The sequence below is a fragment of the Neopsephotus bourkii genome, unplaced genomic scaffold, assembly GCF_033783945.1.
Source record: "Neopsephotus bourkii isolate Nb327-2 ecotype Australia unplaced genomic scaffold, CSIRO-AGI_Nbou_v1 NB_1765, whole genome shotgun sequence".
Classification (NCBI taxonomy): Eukaryota; Metazoa; Chordata; class Aves; order Psittaciformes; family Psittacidae; genus Neopsephotus; species Neopsephotus bourkii.
In genome coordinates, this window is record NW_026902239.1 from 3,749,430 (window position 1) to 3,768,226 (window position 18,797).

The following is an 18,797-nucleotide window of genomic DNA, read 5'->3' on the forward strand; positions in this document are numbered from 1 at the left end:
AAGCTCTGTTGAGATAAAAATATCTGCCTATCAGACATGAAATAGGGCCAGTTACATATCCCATATTAAACATGCAGAATGATCCAATACTGTACTAGACAGTGCCACTCTGCCTTTCTAATCTCCTCCCCTCACCCACTCCCTAACATTAGAAGTGCAACATTTAAAATCAAGACCGGAGCACATTTATATATATGCAAGCCATACATTACGATTCAAACACCAAATCATCTACATATATGCCCCACAAAAGTCTGGATGCAACATGCAAACTGCCATCACAGGAGATGCAGCCCAGCAATCCATACTGTCACTAGAATCTCTTCTTGGCCTGATGCCTGACAGAGAACTCATCATCTACTTGCTGAATGTCAAATAGCGACTGTGTAATGGTGGAACAGCATGAGTCACATATCCAGCAGTCATGTTCAGGAGGAAAGCACAGGAGCACTTAATGCCAGGTGGCTGTGGCAGCAAGAGCAGGAAGAAAGTGCTTAAAAAAAAGCAAAAGAAAGAAAGAGAGGGAGGTGTGCTAAAAAACACCTTCATCGCCCAGAAAAACCCACAACATTCCTCCATTTCTACTTTTTTTTTCTGGTCAGAGAATCTGCTATATACATCAGCTTCCCTATCCACTCTCTTCCAGTAGAAAGAAACTAACAGAAATTATGAACAAAATAAAGTAGATTAAAGAAGCATGAAATTATGAAATCACAAATATTTCTTCACAATGGAGAAGCCAAAATGCATCCCCAGCCTCAAGATTCTTTAAGAGGATGAATTAGCTGCGAAGTCTCTATGGCATTAGATGTTTTGTGATCACACTGCACTTACTGACTTTATTATTTGTGGAGCACATGTAAGCTAAAATAATGTTTTATTTAGAGTTTGTAAAGTTGCTGCTACTTCTCAAGAAGTATGTCAGATGCAAAGCTAGAGATGCAAAAATTAAATGGCAGAGTAGCATTACCAATTTCAGCCCCAAACACCCATGACTATGGGGGGGGGGCGGAGCGGAAGTAAGGACAACTACTTCAGAGTTCAGCCCAGTTTAAAGCTCACTTCTGTTCCTGACTTCTCTTCATTGTACCAGCTTCCCAAAGTTCACAAATTACCCTCAAAAGCTAGCATCAAGATGAACAGGACTGGGATCCAAACAAGACATAAGCTGGTTATTACAGAGGACCTTGTTCACCACCGACTTCTGACTTCCCAGCTACAACTTCAGAAATACTGCCTGTTTTTGCAAGGCCAATGTGAAATACCAGAGGGATGTAAGCTTTTCCAGTAATGAACATAGGAACTACTACCAACACAAACAGTACTTGGGAACGCTCAGCACCTTTGAGAGCCAGGACCTGTACCTCTCTGACTAGGCATACAGAATTGGTACCCTGAAGGTTTGGACCTGTACCTCCATTCGGTATCAATTACCTTCTGCAGCTTTTAGGTACAGAGACATACAGTATGCAGATATGCCGAAGAGCTAAATAAGCATTTTGAAAGCCTTTCCGGTTCTTTTTCAGAACATCAGTTACTACACCAGAATGCCTCACTCATCAACATGTCTCATGACCATTACTTTAAAGTCCACAGGGGAAACTTTAAACTACCATGAACAGCAATTTATACTACTGAGAGTCTTGCCTGAGCATCATCTTCTGCACTCAGACACATTTCTCTAGGAGTCGACAACAGCCACACAAGCTCCACAGAACAGCTCAAACTCAAGTCTGCAGTTGCTACACTGACGAATGGACAAAAAAAAATAATTTATTTTGCCATTGTACTGAAAAGTAATGACAGGACAGTAGCAAGACCTGAAAATTATATATGATGTCTTGGAACTATGAGAAAAAATCTCCTTAGGATAGTTAAAAAAAAAAATGGCAAGGATGTGGTAAGAAATTCTGTACATAAGACTCCAGGTTACAGTGAGGACAGCAAAATCAAAACAGAACAACTAAACTGAGCCTCCTTCAGCAGTCCCAACCAACCTCTTCTTCACAGTACCAAGTCCATGCTGATGAAAAGCCACTGAGTTTTACATAGCCGATAAGGCCTGACTTCATTACATAAAGCATTCCAAGAAACTCTAGTAAATCCGAGTCTTTTCCGAAGCAGTATGTGACTGGCAAGCACTGTCTAGCCTTTTATTTTATTCTCTGGCATGTAGATAATCTTCACAAGTATTAAACTGTGCTGATCAAACATTCTTTTTCAAGGCTCATTTTCTTCTGTTTGTTTAGTTACTTTTTATGGATAATACTTCAGCCTTGAAAATAACAGTGGAGAAACTGGTCAGGAATTAGCCAAGAGCTAGCCTTAGAGAAGAATCTGTCATCTTGAAAATAAATGAAGTAATGCAGCCCAAAGTAGCCAACAACTGTTTGCTGGCAGACAACGTTAAGGTCTCTTTAGCTATTTTCCATGTGATCAATTCACCAGTTAAAACATCAGCACATCAATTCCTTTTGTCTAATTCATTATTTATAAGTCATCCATTCAGACTCCTTAAGCACTTAGTATGTACCTAGTCTTCACAAGACCTGTTCATCAAAGAGAATCACCGCCTGACTAGGCAGGCAACAACAGATCTGTTAGCAATGGGTTATGTGACCCTATATTCTCAGGAATTCACAGGACAATGTGAATGGCAGAGCCTTGAACTGAGTTAAGGTAATTTCCATCCTGGTCCACTTTAATTTTCTTTAATATTTCATACCCTTGTTCAATACACTGGTCACAAGTTAAAGTACTGAAAAAACCCACACACCTTCTTCTCTTGAGGCAGAGGTGAGAGGACCCTGTGGGAAACTCCACATTTACTGGAGATTGGTGTTTCTTTCAAAAGTGAGATATTTAAGTAACGCCCCTCACTAGAATTAATATGCAAGGTCATTAATTGGGATTTTGATTTGTAAATCCAATTAACACCAAAGAAAGCTGAACAGCAGAATAGTCTCATTTAGCTCTCTGAAGATACACCTAATATCTCTATCAAACTAATTAAAGAATGACATTCCAGACTGAATGTCCAGTCACTGCACTTCCTTGGGCAAAGGTACCCCAGGTGCTCCCAAGCACAGCAGGCATGTGCTATCTAAACTGCTATCAGAAAAGTGCTGGGAACAGCTCCCTTACAAACACTACAGCTGAACCCCCTGACTAACTACACAGGCTTCAGGGAACTGCAATGCAGCCTGTCCAGTGTTCATTACAGAGGCCCAACACAAGAGAGGAAGCTATCGACAGGCTGCAGGCAAGCCAGAACTTAGAAGCAATCTACCCCAATCTACCATGGAGATAACTATGTAGCTGATATAACTCATGTAAAAAGACTTTGGACTCAGCTAGTCATAGTCTGAGGAAATGCAAAGAGCTACTTGTATTCCCCATTCTCACCCTAGGATCATGGTCTTAAAAGACAATAGTATGAAAAACCTCTGGACATCTTATTCTCATGAGCAGAGTTCATTCTTCAGTTATAGAAGGAAAAGAACTTAAGTAAGCACATGGCAAATCTGTTGGATGTCAATAACACCAGCACAGCTTGCTACTGGAAGCTAGATGCTGCTCTGCAGAGAACAGAAACAATACTGATTGGGGTACTCACCAGATTCACTATTTCTGAAACCGAGCCAGGTGTCTATCTCAACTGGCTCATGAACCTGTGTCCCCCACTCTTATGCAGTATAAATGTGCCCTACATCATGAAGTTCCCCAAATGTACTCTAGAGAAGTATTGACATCCTTCTCTTGTATCCAGTATACTCTAAGAACACACCAAACTTTTTTACTAGACAAGCTGGGACATCCTCCCTGCACATACAGTACTCAAAATACTCATTCAGCTGCTGAGGAAGAGACTTCACAGATATGTATTTCTCTCTTGAGCTATTTGCCATATTGCCTTTAACACTATCAGTATGTTGTGGCTATGGATCTGAGATCCGACCAGGGTTACCTGGTGGAAAGATTATATTTGTCTTCACTCTAACTCTAGTATCATGAAATATTCCAGAACATATCTCCAGGCTCCACTACTACACTCAGAAATACTGAAGCAGAAAGGGTGAATAGCAGATTCAAAGCAGATGAGCAGCAAAGGGCTGATTTGTATTACAGCAGATGATCCAATCTGCATCTAATAATGATGAAAGCAGGCCAGGAGCATGGTCAGATTGTTTCCATCCTACGTGGTATCTGTACTTGGCTGTATTTCTGGCCATTGCTCTATTTTCAAGGCTATTATTTTACAGTGTTAGGAACCAAGCCACCACAGCACTGTTCTTAAACAAATACCATGCAAAGATGAACTTTTACCTAATTTGCACATAATGCAGGTTAAACCCAGACCAAAGATACGGCTCAGTGTGCAGTAGCTTGTTGGCAGAGAATGAAGACTAAGCTCAGAGTACTGGTGACAGGAACATCTCCCACACTGTGTGAGGTTGTATGACAGAACCTTACCAAGGACCCCACAACCAAAGCTTTTTTATTCAAATTCTGTAGTGCACCCTTCATCTTGCAAGGCATCCAGTAATAGAATGAATTGCTGCTGGCAAGTCTAACGTTAAGAGCTTACTTCATCGTAGCTACACCTGTGACGGTACTAGCTTTATTGAAAAAGATCAGGATTGGGGGGGGAGGACAGGACCCGAACAACAGAACAACTAAGCAAAGACAACATTAAAAATATTGGAGGAAGAAGAAAAAAAGGTAGCATATCTGCAAAGAAGCATTAGGCAACTGGAAAAGGAAAAAATGTGGTAACAGCACTTAAAAACAGAGACTATACACTGTATTAGAGATGAAGGGTGATAAATGGGAAGATGAAGTGCCAAGTAAACATAATCTAATTCTAATGGAGCTACTGGGAATTACTCATCCAGCTGTTTTCAGCTGTCCAGCCTGTGTTGAAAATGTCTCTCTGGCAGTGGTCATGTCAGACTTGTGCTACATCCATTTTGCATTGACTTGAGGCCCCTTGTGGACTGCAGCTGACAGGCTTCAGAGCAGCAGCAGAACTGCTCTTACTCCTTTCCTGTGTGGTGACTGCTCTGGGATAACTAGCTCTTCAATGACTAATCTTCCTTGCACAAAGCTGTACCAAGCACAGCTGAAAGGAGAAGAGTGGAGTAATGAGGTGATAAAAATACTCACAGGAGTAATATCATAGTAAAAAAGCATCACCTCCATCAGCAGCTAATAGCAGATATCTAGGAGGACCTCAGGACATGCCAAATTTATAGCAATACTCCTACTCTCATAAACTCAATCATCTGACTAAAGTACTTCCGATTAAGAAGGGGTACCTTTGCATCCAATAGACTTCAATGAATTTCTTCCATGAATTTGTTCAGGTGGTTTTTGAACCCATGCAAACCTCTTAGCATTCCTCATATTACCTAATAAGGCAAGCCTAAGCATTTCACATCTTAACAATAAGCTGTATGAAACAGTGTCCTGTTTTGAGCAATGTTCATGCTAGTTTCTTTTCATGCTTCCTAATGGTTCAGTCAGAAGGGACAGTGAATAATTTTGCCTTTTTGCTTTCTCCATAGCAAACAGAATTTCCAAAAGGAAATCTTAAATAGCTCTACAAATGAGGGCAGTACCACCTCTCCCATTTTATGGGTGTACAAATGGAGACAGGAAGAAGGCTTAGTCAAGATAACCTAGCAGGCTAAAGCAAGTGGTAGGCATAGAAAGTGTATGAGTTTAGCTCCTACTCAGTGTCCTACTCATATGGTGACATAACATTTCAGTTTCTAGAATATTTATTTTCAGTAAACAAAAACTTAGCTAGATTTAAAAGAAAACAAACACACTGAGAAGACTTAGAATCATTGTCACTTTTGCTGAAGCCTGCAATTTAGAAGGAAAACTCTTTAGACCATAAGACAGCCCTCCTTTCTAAGTGTCACCATTACACATACTTGCACCCATTTTGACATGGTTCCTTATATTTCATTCATGGCTAGAGGCCAAGGGCTCATCAGCAAATTATCTACTACTACCAGCCTAGATCTACAAACTAAAGAAATCACATAGATTCATCCCCTTCCTCTGTCTACCTCACTTTGAATTCCCATTTTTCCTTCAGTTTTACAAACACTCAACAGCTCCACAGGATTCAATATTAAATGTCCTTACCTTAGCTGATATGGAGGTATCTTGATAGCAGCATCAGGAGAATCCAAGCTTTCTGTATAACCAAAGGAAACAATAGGGCTTTTAAAAGAAACTTCTGAGTTCAGTCACCGTAATCCATCTGACTACAATCTCTGAACCAATGATCCTAAAGTTTATACCTACTCCAGCTTACAGAGTAACAGTTACTGCTGCTCCAAGTTGACAAAGTATTTCACAAATCTGCCAGGGCACTGGGTGCCCAGTGAGAAGGCATTGAGTACCATCTTTTCCTTAGTGAAAGGACTGAGGAAATTAGTAAGAGTATCAGCATTTTGGCAGCACAGTAATGGAACACTATAGAGGATGTTAGTGTGGCTGCTGTGCAAGGGTAACACAGACTTAATGAGGCAATGCATGGCACATCAAGCTGAAAGGCCAGTAATAAAACAGCAACAGGTATGAACTATCATAGATTGCTGTCGCTAGATGTGTATGTAAAATTAAAAAATCAAAGCAATTTTTAGTGTTATAGTTATGCTAATCTAAGTTAAGGGTCTTGCTGATTTGTGCTCCAGGTAGTATCGAAAGTACTTCAAGTCACAGACAATCTCTGGAAATGGGTGGATGCTGAAAAGTACCTAAGCTCATATACCCTTAAAAGAACTCATTTTATTGATCATCATTTCCATTACACAACAAGGATAAAACAGCTCATGGAATCCAGTAAAGAAAAATATATGCAGCTTTTGAAATAGATGCCAGAATGCAGAAAACTGTACCCGAGGGGTTTTTACGATGACTGAGGCACCGGGGAGGGCACTCCCCTCCCCAACAAACAGAAACTGAGCAGCTACTGACACCCGTATCAGCGCCGCAAGACCCACGGAGCAGCCCCAAGAAGTGAGGTGGCGAGGGACGCGGAAGCTCTCCGAGACTGCCAGCAGGTGCCACAACCCCTGCCAGCAGCGAGAAGCCCCCGGACGTTTTGAGGGGCTCCAGCCCCCCGGCTCCCGCTGGAGGCTCGGCGGTCAGCGCGGAACAAGTTTGTTGAGGTTTCCCTGCCTCCGCCGTTACAAAACCGCTCCGTGCAAGGCTCCTGCCTCGCACCGCTGCGGGCAAGGCCGTGCCGTGACCCGCTCCGCTCCGCTCCCCCTCGGGCAGCCCGGCTGCGGCAGGCTCAGCCGGGCACTTACCGATAGCCCAGGTGCAGCTCTCTTTGATGGCCCTGTGCTTGCTGCCCGACGCTTCCTTCTGCAGCTTTCGCAGGATTTCTTCCATCTTGCCTCCCCCGGGATCCTCGCGTCGCCGCAGGAGCAGAGCAGGCGGCGAGGAGGAGGAGGGCGGTGCGGACAGCGGAGCAAAGCTGGGGCTGGGGCTGTCCCCGCCGCTGTCGTGCCTACACGCGGACGGTGCGAGGCACTCCGCTGCCGCCCCGCAGCCGCTGATGAATCACGCCGAGCTCCATGGCGGGGACACGTCAGTTGTTGCCGCTGCGGAGTCCCTCCTCCTTCTTCTCCTCCTCCTCCTCCTCTCCCACGCCGGGCAGGCCCCCGTGGCGCAGCCGGGCTGGGGCCGAGCCTGGTCCCGTCCGCCACGGACACAACCCGGCGGCTGCGGCTTCCCTCTTCCCGTGGAGCGCGGGGAGTCCCTTCTCAGAGCCAGGAGAGGCGGCGGAGGTTGCCGCTGGCCGTAGAGGGCCCGGGGAGAGGAGTGGGGGATTGCGCCGTCGGACCCCGACCCTGCGGCGGCAGCCGCCCCACGGGAGGAGCACGGCGCGGTCGGGCGGGATGCGGCCTGGCCGGTTGCCATGGCAGCCCCTTCCTGCCTGCAGAAGGCGGGAGGGGTGGGCTCGATGTCTGCGTGCGGTGTGTGGCCTGCGGTGTACGCTCTGCGGCTCCAGCCGCTGCAGTCGCGGGGCCGGGAGACGCCTTGTGCGCTTTGCAGGACTGAGGCGGGGACCGGCCCCGGGCCTGTCTGGCCTCCTCACCGCTCAGCTGCTGAGCGCGGCCGGGCCCGGTAGGGCTAGGATCTCGTTTCCCAGCTCCGCCAGCCTGCGATGCTCTCCGTGTAGCCCTGCCGCAGGGCAACCCCTCTCTCCCGCAACATCCCACACGGGGAGGCAGGCTTGCACCCCAGCACGTGTGCAGGCGCTGGTCATCCCTTGAAATCAGTGGATCAAATATATGGCTGTGAGCCCTGCAGGACCTATGCCTTTTTCCTCAGATGGCAGGTGCAGAGGGTCATGACTCAATCTACTTGCCTGTGCCTTGAAAACAACGCACACCCTACAGCGAGCCAGCCCCAAGGAGAGAACAGCCACTCTGCTATATTAGACCTTCCTCTTCGCACCGCGAATGCTTTCTACCCAGTATAACTGCCGCCTTCAATTTGTTGTTTCCCTCTCTAGGATATGCTATTTGCCCTTTTTGTGACGGCATCAGCTAATGTTAATCGAGTGTTTTAATGCCGTTGTCTTGATGCTGAATCTTTGTTAAAAGATAGAGCAGACTAGGGAAAAAAATAAAAAGGCTATAGATAAAAAAGGCAGCTCAGGTAGCAGCTGGCAGCACTAGAGGTTATGTTTCCTACTGCTAATTGGAAGAGTACCAACTGTGAATTACCAGACAGAATATTGGCACCTGGTGAATCAGCCTTAGCATTTCCCATAGGATATTGGGCTTTGAAGGGCTGTCCCTTATCCAAATACTTACAAGGGGTGATCCTGCTTGTGTTTGGAAGTATTATGAATGCATAATCCACTGTTGCATTTTAAGGTTGGAGTGTAGAACTTGTGTCTGAAGAAAAGGATTTTGAAATTTAGAATGATGCCAGGAAGGTTTGAAGGTGGGTAGGGAATGCCTAGAACTACAGAACTACAATAATAAGGATTTTTATTTAAAAAAAAAGAAGAAAAAAAAAACCCAACCCCAAACAAACAAACACCCCCCCCCCAAAAAAAAAACCCACAAAACCAGAAAACTAAAACTCAAACCAAAAAAACAAAACAAAACTCTGGCAGCAATAATAGGAAGACCAGTAAGCTTCAGATTTTAGGGCATAAACCAACCTTTAAGAAACTGGAAATAGTTTCCCAGATTTTTTTTTATCTATGACCATGCGCTGCCAGCTTCCTGGAGTGAAAAACTGGTGATAGCTGATGGCCAGGATTGTCAGTGAACTGTGACTCTATAAGTTAATGCTCCAGTTGAAGTGACGATGAATTGTTCCCCACCTGTGTGCTTAGTGGATGATGTGCTTTGTGGAAATTGAGCACAGCAAACAGTTTCTGTCCTGTCTTTCTTTTTTTTTTTTTTTGGGTGGGTGGGTAAACAACAAAAACAACTGTGGCGGTCTTTGAGGTACTTTTAATGTAGAAACTATGTACCAGAGATCTCCTGAACCTGTGGAACACTAAAAGATAAATATATATCTAGTAGTAGTAAATAATTAATTGCTTATTTTCAGGAAACCATTGATGAAAATTAATTTTTCATTTTAGATTATTTTCTAGCTCTATACGTCATCAACTTGGTAGCTAATTTCTCTGTGGTCTTTACAGGAAGCCCTTTGCAGCTGAAATCATCACCAGAGCTACAGTATTTTCACAAATGCTGATGTCATAATAAATAATAAAAACCAAGATTTGCATTTATTTCTGTTTTACTCGCTGTCCAGTGCCTTCAAGCAGAATGGATCTGTACTGATAAGCACTTTCCCCCAGTAATTATGTCAGCAGGACAAGAGAAAAAAAAACGGCCATATTCATATTAAGGTCTGCTTATATGCTTATGCAAACAGAAAACCAGGTAAGCCATGATGGACCTTTCCAAGGAACTGTATGTCAAGAGCACCATGAGTCAGCTTGCTGATACTTTTCATGCAAGACCCGCCATCTCCAAATGAACTGGAGTCCACCAACCCTTGTCTCTGTTGTTTAAATTAAGCACATAAATACACAGTAACCATGTCTTGCTGGAATTCAGTCACTGAATGCTCTTTGCTAAGGGAGTAGGTTACATTTAACCAGCGCTTTAGGCTCCCCTTGGAAACAAGTGGCCTAGAATGTCGTAAGATCTGAATTCTGCCTTCTGCTACAAAGAGACAACTCCTTGTCATGTCCTGGCTGTTGAAAGCCAGCAGCCTGAGGCTAGGACACAGCTCTGATGATCCCCTGCACAGCTCAAGCCTTGTCCAACTGGAAGTCAGAAAGATCCTATGCAGATTTGGTATCTGCAGGCTATACATCAGTAAGATGCAGCAGCAGCTACGCAGTATGCTTTTGTGACTCTCACTTGGCAGTGCTGCTGATCTTTTGCATTACGTGAATGCAGATTATATCCCAGGATATATCCATGGTTCTGAACACAGCCAAGAAGCTGTAAGCAAAGGCAAGCTACTCAAGATACCCAGAGTAATTGAGTTGTATTACTACAATTCTCTGTCCAGGCTAGTAGGCAGATGTAAGGAGCAGCATATGCTTGCCTTCAGAGATCTCCATACTACTATGGCTTTTCTCAGTAGCCAAGGAAAGCAACATGCTGCTGGTTTAAATCTCTTCCCATAGCGTACCCCCACATTGCCCATGCACACAGCTGCCCTGTCACTCTAGCCTTTGATATCCTAAAAAAGAACCAAGTCTACAGTGGAAAAGTATGAGACAAAGGTATGTTAGGCTGTGAAATAATCATATATATTTGCTATTATTCATTATCATTCCTGTATTACCTGTGCTTTGGCCATTTTAACAATATGCTTGTACACTGAACCAAAGAGATGCTGGCTGTGTCCCTGAGAATTCCAAGTTTAATTACAAAATACTAAACAATATCCTCTAATGGCAGGAAACCCACCTGGTTCCATGGTTCAAAAATGGTGCCTAGCCAGATTTTTCAGAATCATTTTTATCCCAGAGACACCCACATGACTGGACTAACCAGACTTGCAAAAGACAGGTGGGCTCAGTTTTCCTCAGGAAGCTCTGTACTTGCAACTCCTCTTGTGTAGGACAAATTGCTCAGAAGAAATGGAGGGACTGTAGCTGGAACATAAGCTCACCAGCACTTTTGTGACACCCAATACCAGCAAAAAGTACCCTTCCTTCCCTCTCCCAGAGGGCAGCAAGACTCAGACAAGGAAGACCCTTGTTGGGGTTTGTTTTCAGATTTGGTTGTCTAGACTGTAACTACATCACTGATGATAGGGTGGCATCTGTCATTGTCTGCCTGATTACACAGAGTTACCAGAGGCTGAGTGCTCAGTGAAGTCATTCCTGAGCAGGTGCTGCTTTCTGCACCCTCCATGGTGTGACTTTGCTGAACAAAGGCAAAGCACTACAAAGCACAATGACAACAGGTGCTGCTGCATGTAGGGTTTACAGAGTTAGGGAGAAAAACCCTCTGGAGTGGGAACTGTGAATAAAGTTAGGATATATTCAGCACTGTCTGCTCTATATAACCTTATGTCATTTATTCTGTAAGGAACAGTTGAAGCAAAAATAAAGTCTTGAGACTCATGCCAGGATAGAAATAAGAGATAAGACTCTGGCCTTGCTTAGACATACTTTCTGCAAAGACAGATGAAAAGCAAAAATTCCCCTAACTATCTTGATTCTACCCCATAACCTTCTCAGCTCTCTGCAGAACTGCAAAGGCAATTGAAGAGGGTAATGGGAATGCAGAACATGAGATCAAGGTTCTTTTTATCCAGTAGCTTATTTCTCACAAATGTTATTTGGGGCTTCTTAAACAAGGGGTAGAAAGAATACAGTGCCCCTTCCTCTAGTAAACTCTCCCAGCTTCTATTACTTTGCAGACTAGGTATTTTCTGAGACAGTGACTTTGTCTTGATGTGTCCGGTAATACCTGACAGATTTTTCTTCTGTGAATGTATCTAATTCCTAAATGAAGTAGGTTTGGAAACAGGGCTGTGGAAAATGCCAGGCTGGACAGAGCCTTGGGTGACATGGTTTAGTGTGTGAACCTTTGAATGCTTTTGCCCTTTACAGCCATACTGTGACAGCAAGTTCCATAGCTGAGCTGCACACAAAATAAAATAAAATACTTTCTGTACAGTTTTAGCTTCTTCTTGCTACTTACCTTTTGTACTATGAGAAACACTTCATGAGCATTCCCTGTTTTCTCTCCACCATTCATAATTCCTTATGCATGGGAGTGTCTTCACTCAACTGTTTTTATTTCAGTATACACTGCACTATTCTATTTAATTTTTCTTCCTATATGAACTTTGGTCATACTGATTGCCCTTGTCTGTACCGATTCCAGTTCTGCTCTGAAATACAAGAGTTTGGGAAGAAGAGTGAATACATAGGAAAAGGCAGCGTGAAGATTTGAGCTGTAAAAGCTGGCTTTCTTCCAACAGGCTCTACTGACAAGGCTTCAAGGAGAAATAAAATTACAAGTAACTGAGGAGTTAAGCCTAATATCACAAGCCTTCCAAGTTGGCCAGAAAGCTAAACTTCAGAGGACTCCTCGTGTCTCACTTTTCTCTCCATAATCTAAGAAATCCCCATAGTCTTAATCTATGGAAAGAGATCTTAAAAGTACAACAGTACAGTCAAGGGCTGAATATAAAAATCAGAATTGTACCATCTGGTCAGTATATTATATATTTGGAATATGCGTAATAAGCAAAACCCGAAGCTGTGTCTAAAAAGAGACTGAACTGATAACTTGTCATGTAACTGTATCAAATATAGGTTACTCAAAGTTACAAATGCATTATACATATTTGGGTCCATAAACTGCTTTGAAATGTTGTGGTCATTGACTAAGAAAGAGATGTCTCTCATTATGAGGCAGCAAAAACATCATGGCTTTTACAGCTGTTAGATGCTTATGATGCAAAATGAAGAAAGGTTAGCGAGACTTAACTAAATACATCTCTCCTGGTCAGGAAATGGATTGTGATTTGCATACCCTGTTTGGTGTCAAGCATATAAATAAATGGATTGAAGTACTAGAAACACTCCTATTAAAGCTGAAATTCTCTAGGTTTCAACCTAATATGCCCTTTTCAAAATAGAGGAATAATTTTTCATGCCACTATTTCAAATTTTAATGTATGGCTCCTCTGTGACAGATCTCAAAATTTCCAAAGTATAGTTCAAACTAAAGAGCAGTACAAATGGACAGGTTAAATATAAGTTTATTTAATAGTGTTGATTTTCAGATTCTGTTCTGCCACAGATAGATCAATATGAAATGAATTCCCTGGTTTCAGGGGAATGTTGTCAGGTTTACAGTGAAATAGTGGCAAAATTGGAGCCAGAGATGCCTTCTTGTGCATTTATATAACAGTCACATGGAAAGAAAAATCGTAAGAAAATTTCTCCCTTTTCTTCTTTATGATGCCTCCAAACTCTCTATGTAGTTTGGCTTTGTTGGTCAATGGTGCTTATTTTTGCCAGCTTTCAAGACCAACTTAGAAAACTTAAAATATAATTTAAAAAAAAAAAGGGTTTTATTAAAACAAAAAAAATGTTCTGAATTGATGGGAAGTTAGCTCCAGAACATAGTTTGGTTCCTACTTAGTATGCCTTTTTCTTCATGATAAGTGGGAATGTATTTCAAGGAAGTTAAGTCCTGGACTCCTAAAACTCTTCCAAAGGGTGTAAAGATCTATTATTCCCCATATGCTCTTGTCCCTGCTGACACTGCTCGAAGATAGAGTGTGGTCTATACTTCCAACATGAATTGGAAGATTATCTATTACTTACACATCTCTCTCTGCTATCTGACTGGATACAAGGCCGAGCTCCTGTATTTGACGCTGCCAATTAACAGTAAAGTCAACCTGTAAGTACAACTGTGGTGCATGCTTGGAGGCTTTCTTGGAATGTTCTTCAAGAGAGCAGTTTGCTATAAACTGATTGATGAACCTGCACATTGAGTGATGCCCTTTTATATTTCACTAGTAGTATTAATCAATGTGAAATTGATGCTCAGGTTGTTATTGGCATACATTTTCTGAAGATATCATCAGAGGAAATACAGCATTCATTTTCCAACTTTCTAAGAGTAGACAGACAGTAATTGCCTCTAACTCATGATCTGAAAATCCAATGCTAAGTGGATATTGAATCACACAAAAGCTCTTATTACAGCAGTAGTCACAAAAGCAAACAGACTTCTAAGCTTCCAGGAGAGCAACCTCATCCATATATATCTCTTTTAAGGATTTTTGGAAATTGCTTTTACATTAAATGGAAAATTTAGCAGAAAGACAGTGTTCCCCAGCATGTATTTCGAAAAGGGTGTTTGAAGAATGGCATTGCAGAGTTCTGCATTTGGATTTCAGTAGCTTCCAGATCAAATGAACTCAGTCTGTAAATGAAAAAGCTTGGGGTGAAAGTGATCTAATATCCAAGGCTGCAGATTCATCTGGGTTCTAGTAGTCTTACTTCATTCCTCTCTACAATATACTATAGGATAAGAAGAAAGAAAAAAAGATGAAAATGTTTGGGAGATTATTAAAATTACAGTCCTTTAAAGAACAATGACTATTTATAGGGATACAGCATGAATATATTTCATTGGCTTGATCTTAAACATACCTAGCAGCAGTCTTGCTTTCTATACTACTGTAAGCCTCACTGGTCCAGCAGTACATGGCTGGACCTATGCAACTCTTTTCCCTCATGTTTTATTGTCACAATTGCAACAAGAAAAATTATCTGATTTCAGGTCTCACTGATATGAAAAGATAGGGGCTTTTCTACCATAGCCCTTTAATTTTGCAATGTGCTTTCTCTCTTTGGTCTGTAAGAGCTTCAGTTGCTGGACAGTAGCTGCACTGATTTGCCCACTTATTTATTTTTTGTTTGGGTCTGCAAGGAATTCGGAGATAGGGATAATAAGTAGACAAACCACTGGACTGGAGAAGATTGTTCTTTTATTGGAGGACAAAGTATCCTTTTACCTTGTCAGGTACTTAATTTCTCAGAATAATTTTGTATATATGGCACATTTTACAAAAAGACATTTGATCTAAACACAGAGGCTCTTCTGTAAAAAATTTTAACATTAATGAATGTTTAGACATGTAAAATAACATTTAATGTTTAGCTTGAATTAAAGATGCTCTGAATTAATATTGCTATGATTTCCTGACAGCTAGTTTACAAGAGGTGATGACTGTCCTCTTTTCTTTTTCACATGTCTTTGCTATTCTGTCTCATACATACTCGTATTTAGTTAGAATGTACACACAAAAGTGCAGCAACTAAAAGAACATCGAGGTGCAGTATGTGCATTGTGATAAAGTGGAGATGCTCACCCAGCCTTATGCCTCCTCACAATCCCGGCATCCTTGTTCACTCTGCCGAGTTCTGAACTCGTTCCTCTGTGCTTCAACATACCTTTCTGCAGGTGCTTTCAGCTACTCTCACTTCCTTCCTGTCCCATACTTCTTGCCAGGCCAGTTCCCCTTCACAAGCAGCAGCCTGCCTTGCCCCTTGCCAGTGTCTAACCTCAGTCAATCTTTCTGTCCATATTTTTTTTCTTTAAATAGAATGAAATACATCCTTTGTAGATCTATAGAGTAAGATGACATATTCCTGGGTGTGGGACACTTCTAGTGTGAGCTGAGACTAGAATTAAGCTACAGTAACTTGTATTGAGCTATGCATTACTGCAGTACTCTCTGTTTAGGATATGAGTAACCAAATTATGTCTGGGTTGGGCACTGGTGAGTTACATGGACATCATTAGTGTGCAAGATAAGCCAGTCTCCTTGCTCTCAGCTCCTGTGCTACACTCTAATGGTGTGGAGGTTTACAAATACAGCAAAGCTTGTGTTTAGTCCCTTACAATATAGATTACTAGCATATAACTATAAAAACACTCTTCTGAGATTTTAACTGATAAAAGCTACTGACCTTAATGAACATGTGTAGGCTGATTTGGACAAATTATCAACAGCATAGCAAAATGGGTAACACTGACAGATAAGCCAATCACATTTTGTTGTAATTCTTCATGACAACCAACAGGGACAGTACATCTTCTCAAAGGAAGGTTATCAGATTGTATTAACATTGGCAAAACATATCTTCTCTCTCTTGTCTAGAAATAGCGAAACTAATCTGATAGCAATGCAAAGCAATCACTCCTGCTCCTATCCAGATGGAAGATTTCAGCCTCAGTTAGTATTTGGCAAAGTGAGTGAAAATGATATTGCACCATGGCAGTTGCCAGGTAACCTTATAGTAGTCCCATCTGTAATGGCAGCCAACTTTATAAATGACATATATACAGATACAGTATTTCATGCAGTCGCATGTAATTAGAAATTAGAATATTTTTTGTGCTTTTTTTTTCATCTGTGTGAAAAATAAAAACATTATCTTCTCAAATACCAAGAGTCTAACTTGAATAATTTCTTCCTTTGGGAACAAATTAATGCAATAGTTGCTCATGTCAAGAGCAGGCAGATCTTTATGGTGCAGAAGAACAGAGCATCATCGATTTATTATCAAATAGCAATGTAGATATCAGAATACGAAGGTTTAGTCATATTGCCTAAGGATGTACAAGTAGAAAGTAGATGAAATATAAATAAATTATTTTTATTTTTAAATTAAGCTCTGACACTCCATTTGTTTCCATTCAGCCTTGTGCAAAATGTCGTAAACTGATTTACTGTTATTGGCCACTGAATGAAGACACACCTTCTTGCAGCAAGGGTCAATCACTGTTACAGCATTTCCCTTCAGAAGTGGAAGCAAGTCCTGTAGCTACCACAATCCTTCCCAATGAAACAAGTTGACATACCTCATTTATTTCATGCCATTGCTGGATCCTTCAGTGTATGTGCATGAACTCTACCCTCTGAGGAGGGCAGCAGCAATTCCTGTATTCTCTGCCGTCATTCCCAAAGGCTGTTGCTGCAAATAGAGGTTGCAAGACTGAGCTGATACAGGTCCTTCAGTGTCACAGAAGATAGTCCAGAAGATTTACACCAGCAGAAGAGGTAGGCCTATTTTTGTTTATACTGAAGTATATATACACACCGTAATTTAGAGTCTCTAGTTTCATAATTTGAAGAGAAAATAAAGCGTCTGGATGCTAACTAAATTTTATTAATTTAATTAACTTAAGGAGACATTCAAGCAATAGATATACTGCTTGTTAATCTTTTCATTAATGATCTTTCCCCATTATGCTCACACTTAATCCAGTTCCACATATGCATGCAACACATTAGATTATAATTTCAGTTCTTAAGGGAAAACCGTTAAATGGGCATTACAATATTATTTATGACTTATGATATATTGTACAGATGATTCATGTCTTTTGTCTTTATGCTTAACAATACAGCAAGAATACTATGTAACAAGCTGCATGTTGATATGAGAATTTACCACATTATTCCCATGGATGAAGTATCTTTATTGACACCTGTGTATGCTGAATTTCATCAATTTTTTCCCCAGTCCTGAATTTTTGCCCCATTAATCTACTCACCACAGTGCTTTCTGATGGTTCTCTAGCAAACTAGCTGCACAGATTTCCCAAATTCTCACATGGCCAGAAAACCACAATCTTCACATTCATGTTTGTTTAACTTCTTGCTTGTTGAACATGGCACTGGGACATATTTTCAATGAATGCCTTCTGTGCTTCTTAGATATCTCACAGGCTTGCTGTGGTGTTCAGTTACCTACAAAAGCCATTTATTGCCTCACACATTCCTCCACCATAGGCATTATCCCTTAACATTGTGCCTTACTGCCTGAGCTGCAAACAACATAAAAAAATACTTAAAGACAGTCTTTACATAAAGCTCATGTAATTTCATGTAAGTACAGCTAAACGCTCTTGTGGAGTAAGGTTTGCTTCAAGAAAACTCAAGCTCAGCAGGAAATTTTCTGTTTTCCTTGTGATTTGTGTCTGAATCATGAGAATGAACATCTTTGGTGCAAGCATTATTGGTAGAGCATATACAGGCAGTTAAATCACTTTTATCTCTTCAATGCTCTTGTAATTTGTTCTTTTTGTTTGGCTGGGTTGGTTGCTTTTTTTTCCATTTACAATCCAGGGCAGAGCAGATGGCAAAGGCTTAGTTGATGTAATGTGCCCATAAAATAAGCAAAGCTGTCAGTGAGCCTTCTCTCCAACAGGCCTGCTTCACTTTCAGGAGCATTTTTCTTCCACTGGAATAAACCTCAAAAAAAAAACCAAAACCAAAAAAGCACCCCAAAAAAAGACTTTAGGAGGACACAACTAGCTCTGTGAGCAGCAAAAGTTAAGTTCTGAGATTCTGAGCTCACTGTAGAGCTTTTCTTCTAGGGGAGGAAGGTGATACTTTGGGATTCTGTCCTCCACAAGGCAATGTATTTTGATGAAACTTGTAGCAAATACTCAGTTTTGCTGCTTCTACTTTTATGCCATTAAAAGTGTTTTGGGGAAGTAGGGAGTGACAGAAAGTTGGCAAAATTATAGAGACATCAGCACTGCATATTTTCATGGCTTGATAAAGCCAATGACATCAGTAACTACAGTCTCATGAAGTCCTTTTCATCGAATTGCAAAAATAAAAACAACTTAGGTTTTTGCTCTCATAGGATTTGAGGTAATTTCTAAATATCTTCTGAAGTTCTAACTTCAGAAGCTATTTCTGTTGTTATTTCTGTTTCC

General features: G+C 41.5%; 2 protein-coding genes across 9 annotated transcripts in view; one reads left to right on the top strand and one right to left on the bottom strand.

Annotated features, from left to right (window-relative positions):
* Positions 1–7,800, bottom strand: part of ARFGEF3 (ARFGEF family member 3) — a 92,720-nt gene extending 84,920 nt beyond the window's left edge. For 5 of the 8 annotated variants that reach the window (XM_061378335.1, XM_061378334.1, XM_061378332.1 and 2 more), the window contains exons 1-2: positions 7,332–7,796; positions 6,160–6,211 (exon numbers count right to left, since the gene is read on the bottom strand). In XM_061378335.1, the coding sequence (XP_061234319.1) occupies positions 6,160–6,211; positions 7,332–7,416 (137 nt within the window). In that variant the 5' untranslated portion in view covers positions 7,417–7,796. Of the gene's footprint in view, positions 1–6,159; positions 6,212–7,331 lie in introns of all 8 variants that reach the window. The other 3 variants (XM_061378338.1, XM_061378337.1, XM_061378339.1) reach the window with 2 other exon arrangements.
* Positions 1–18,797, top strand: part of REPS1 (RALBP1 associated Eps domain containing 1) — a 499,053-nt gene that overhangs the window by 393,027 nt on the left and 87,229 nt on the right. The gene's annotated exons all lie outside the window — the stretch shown is intronic.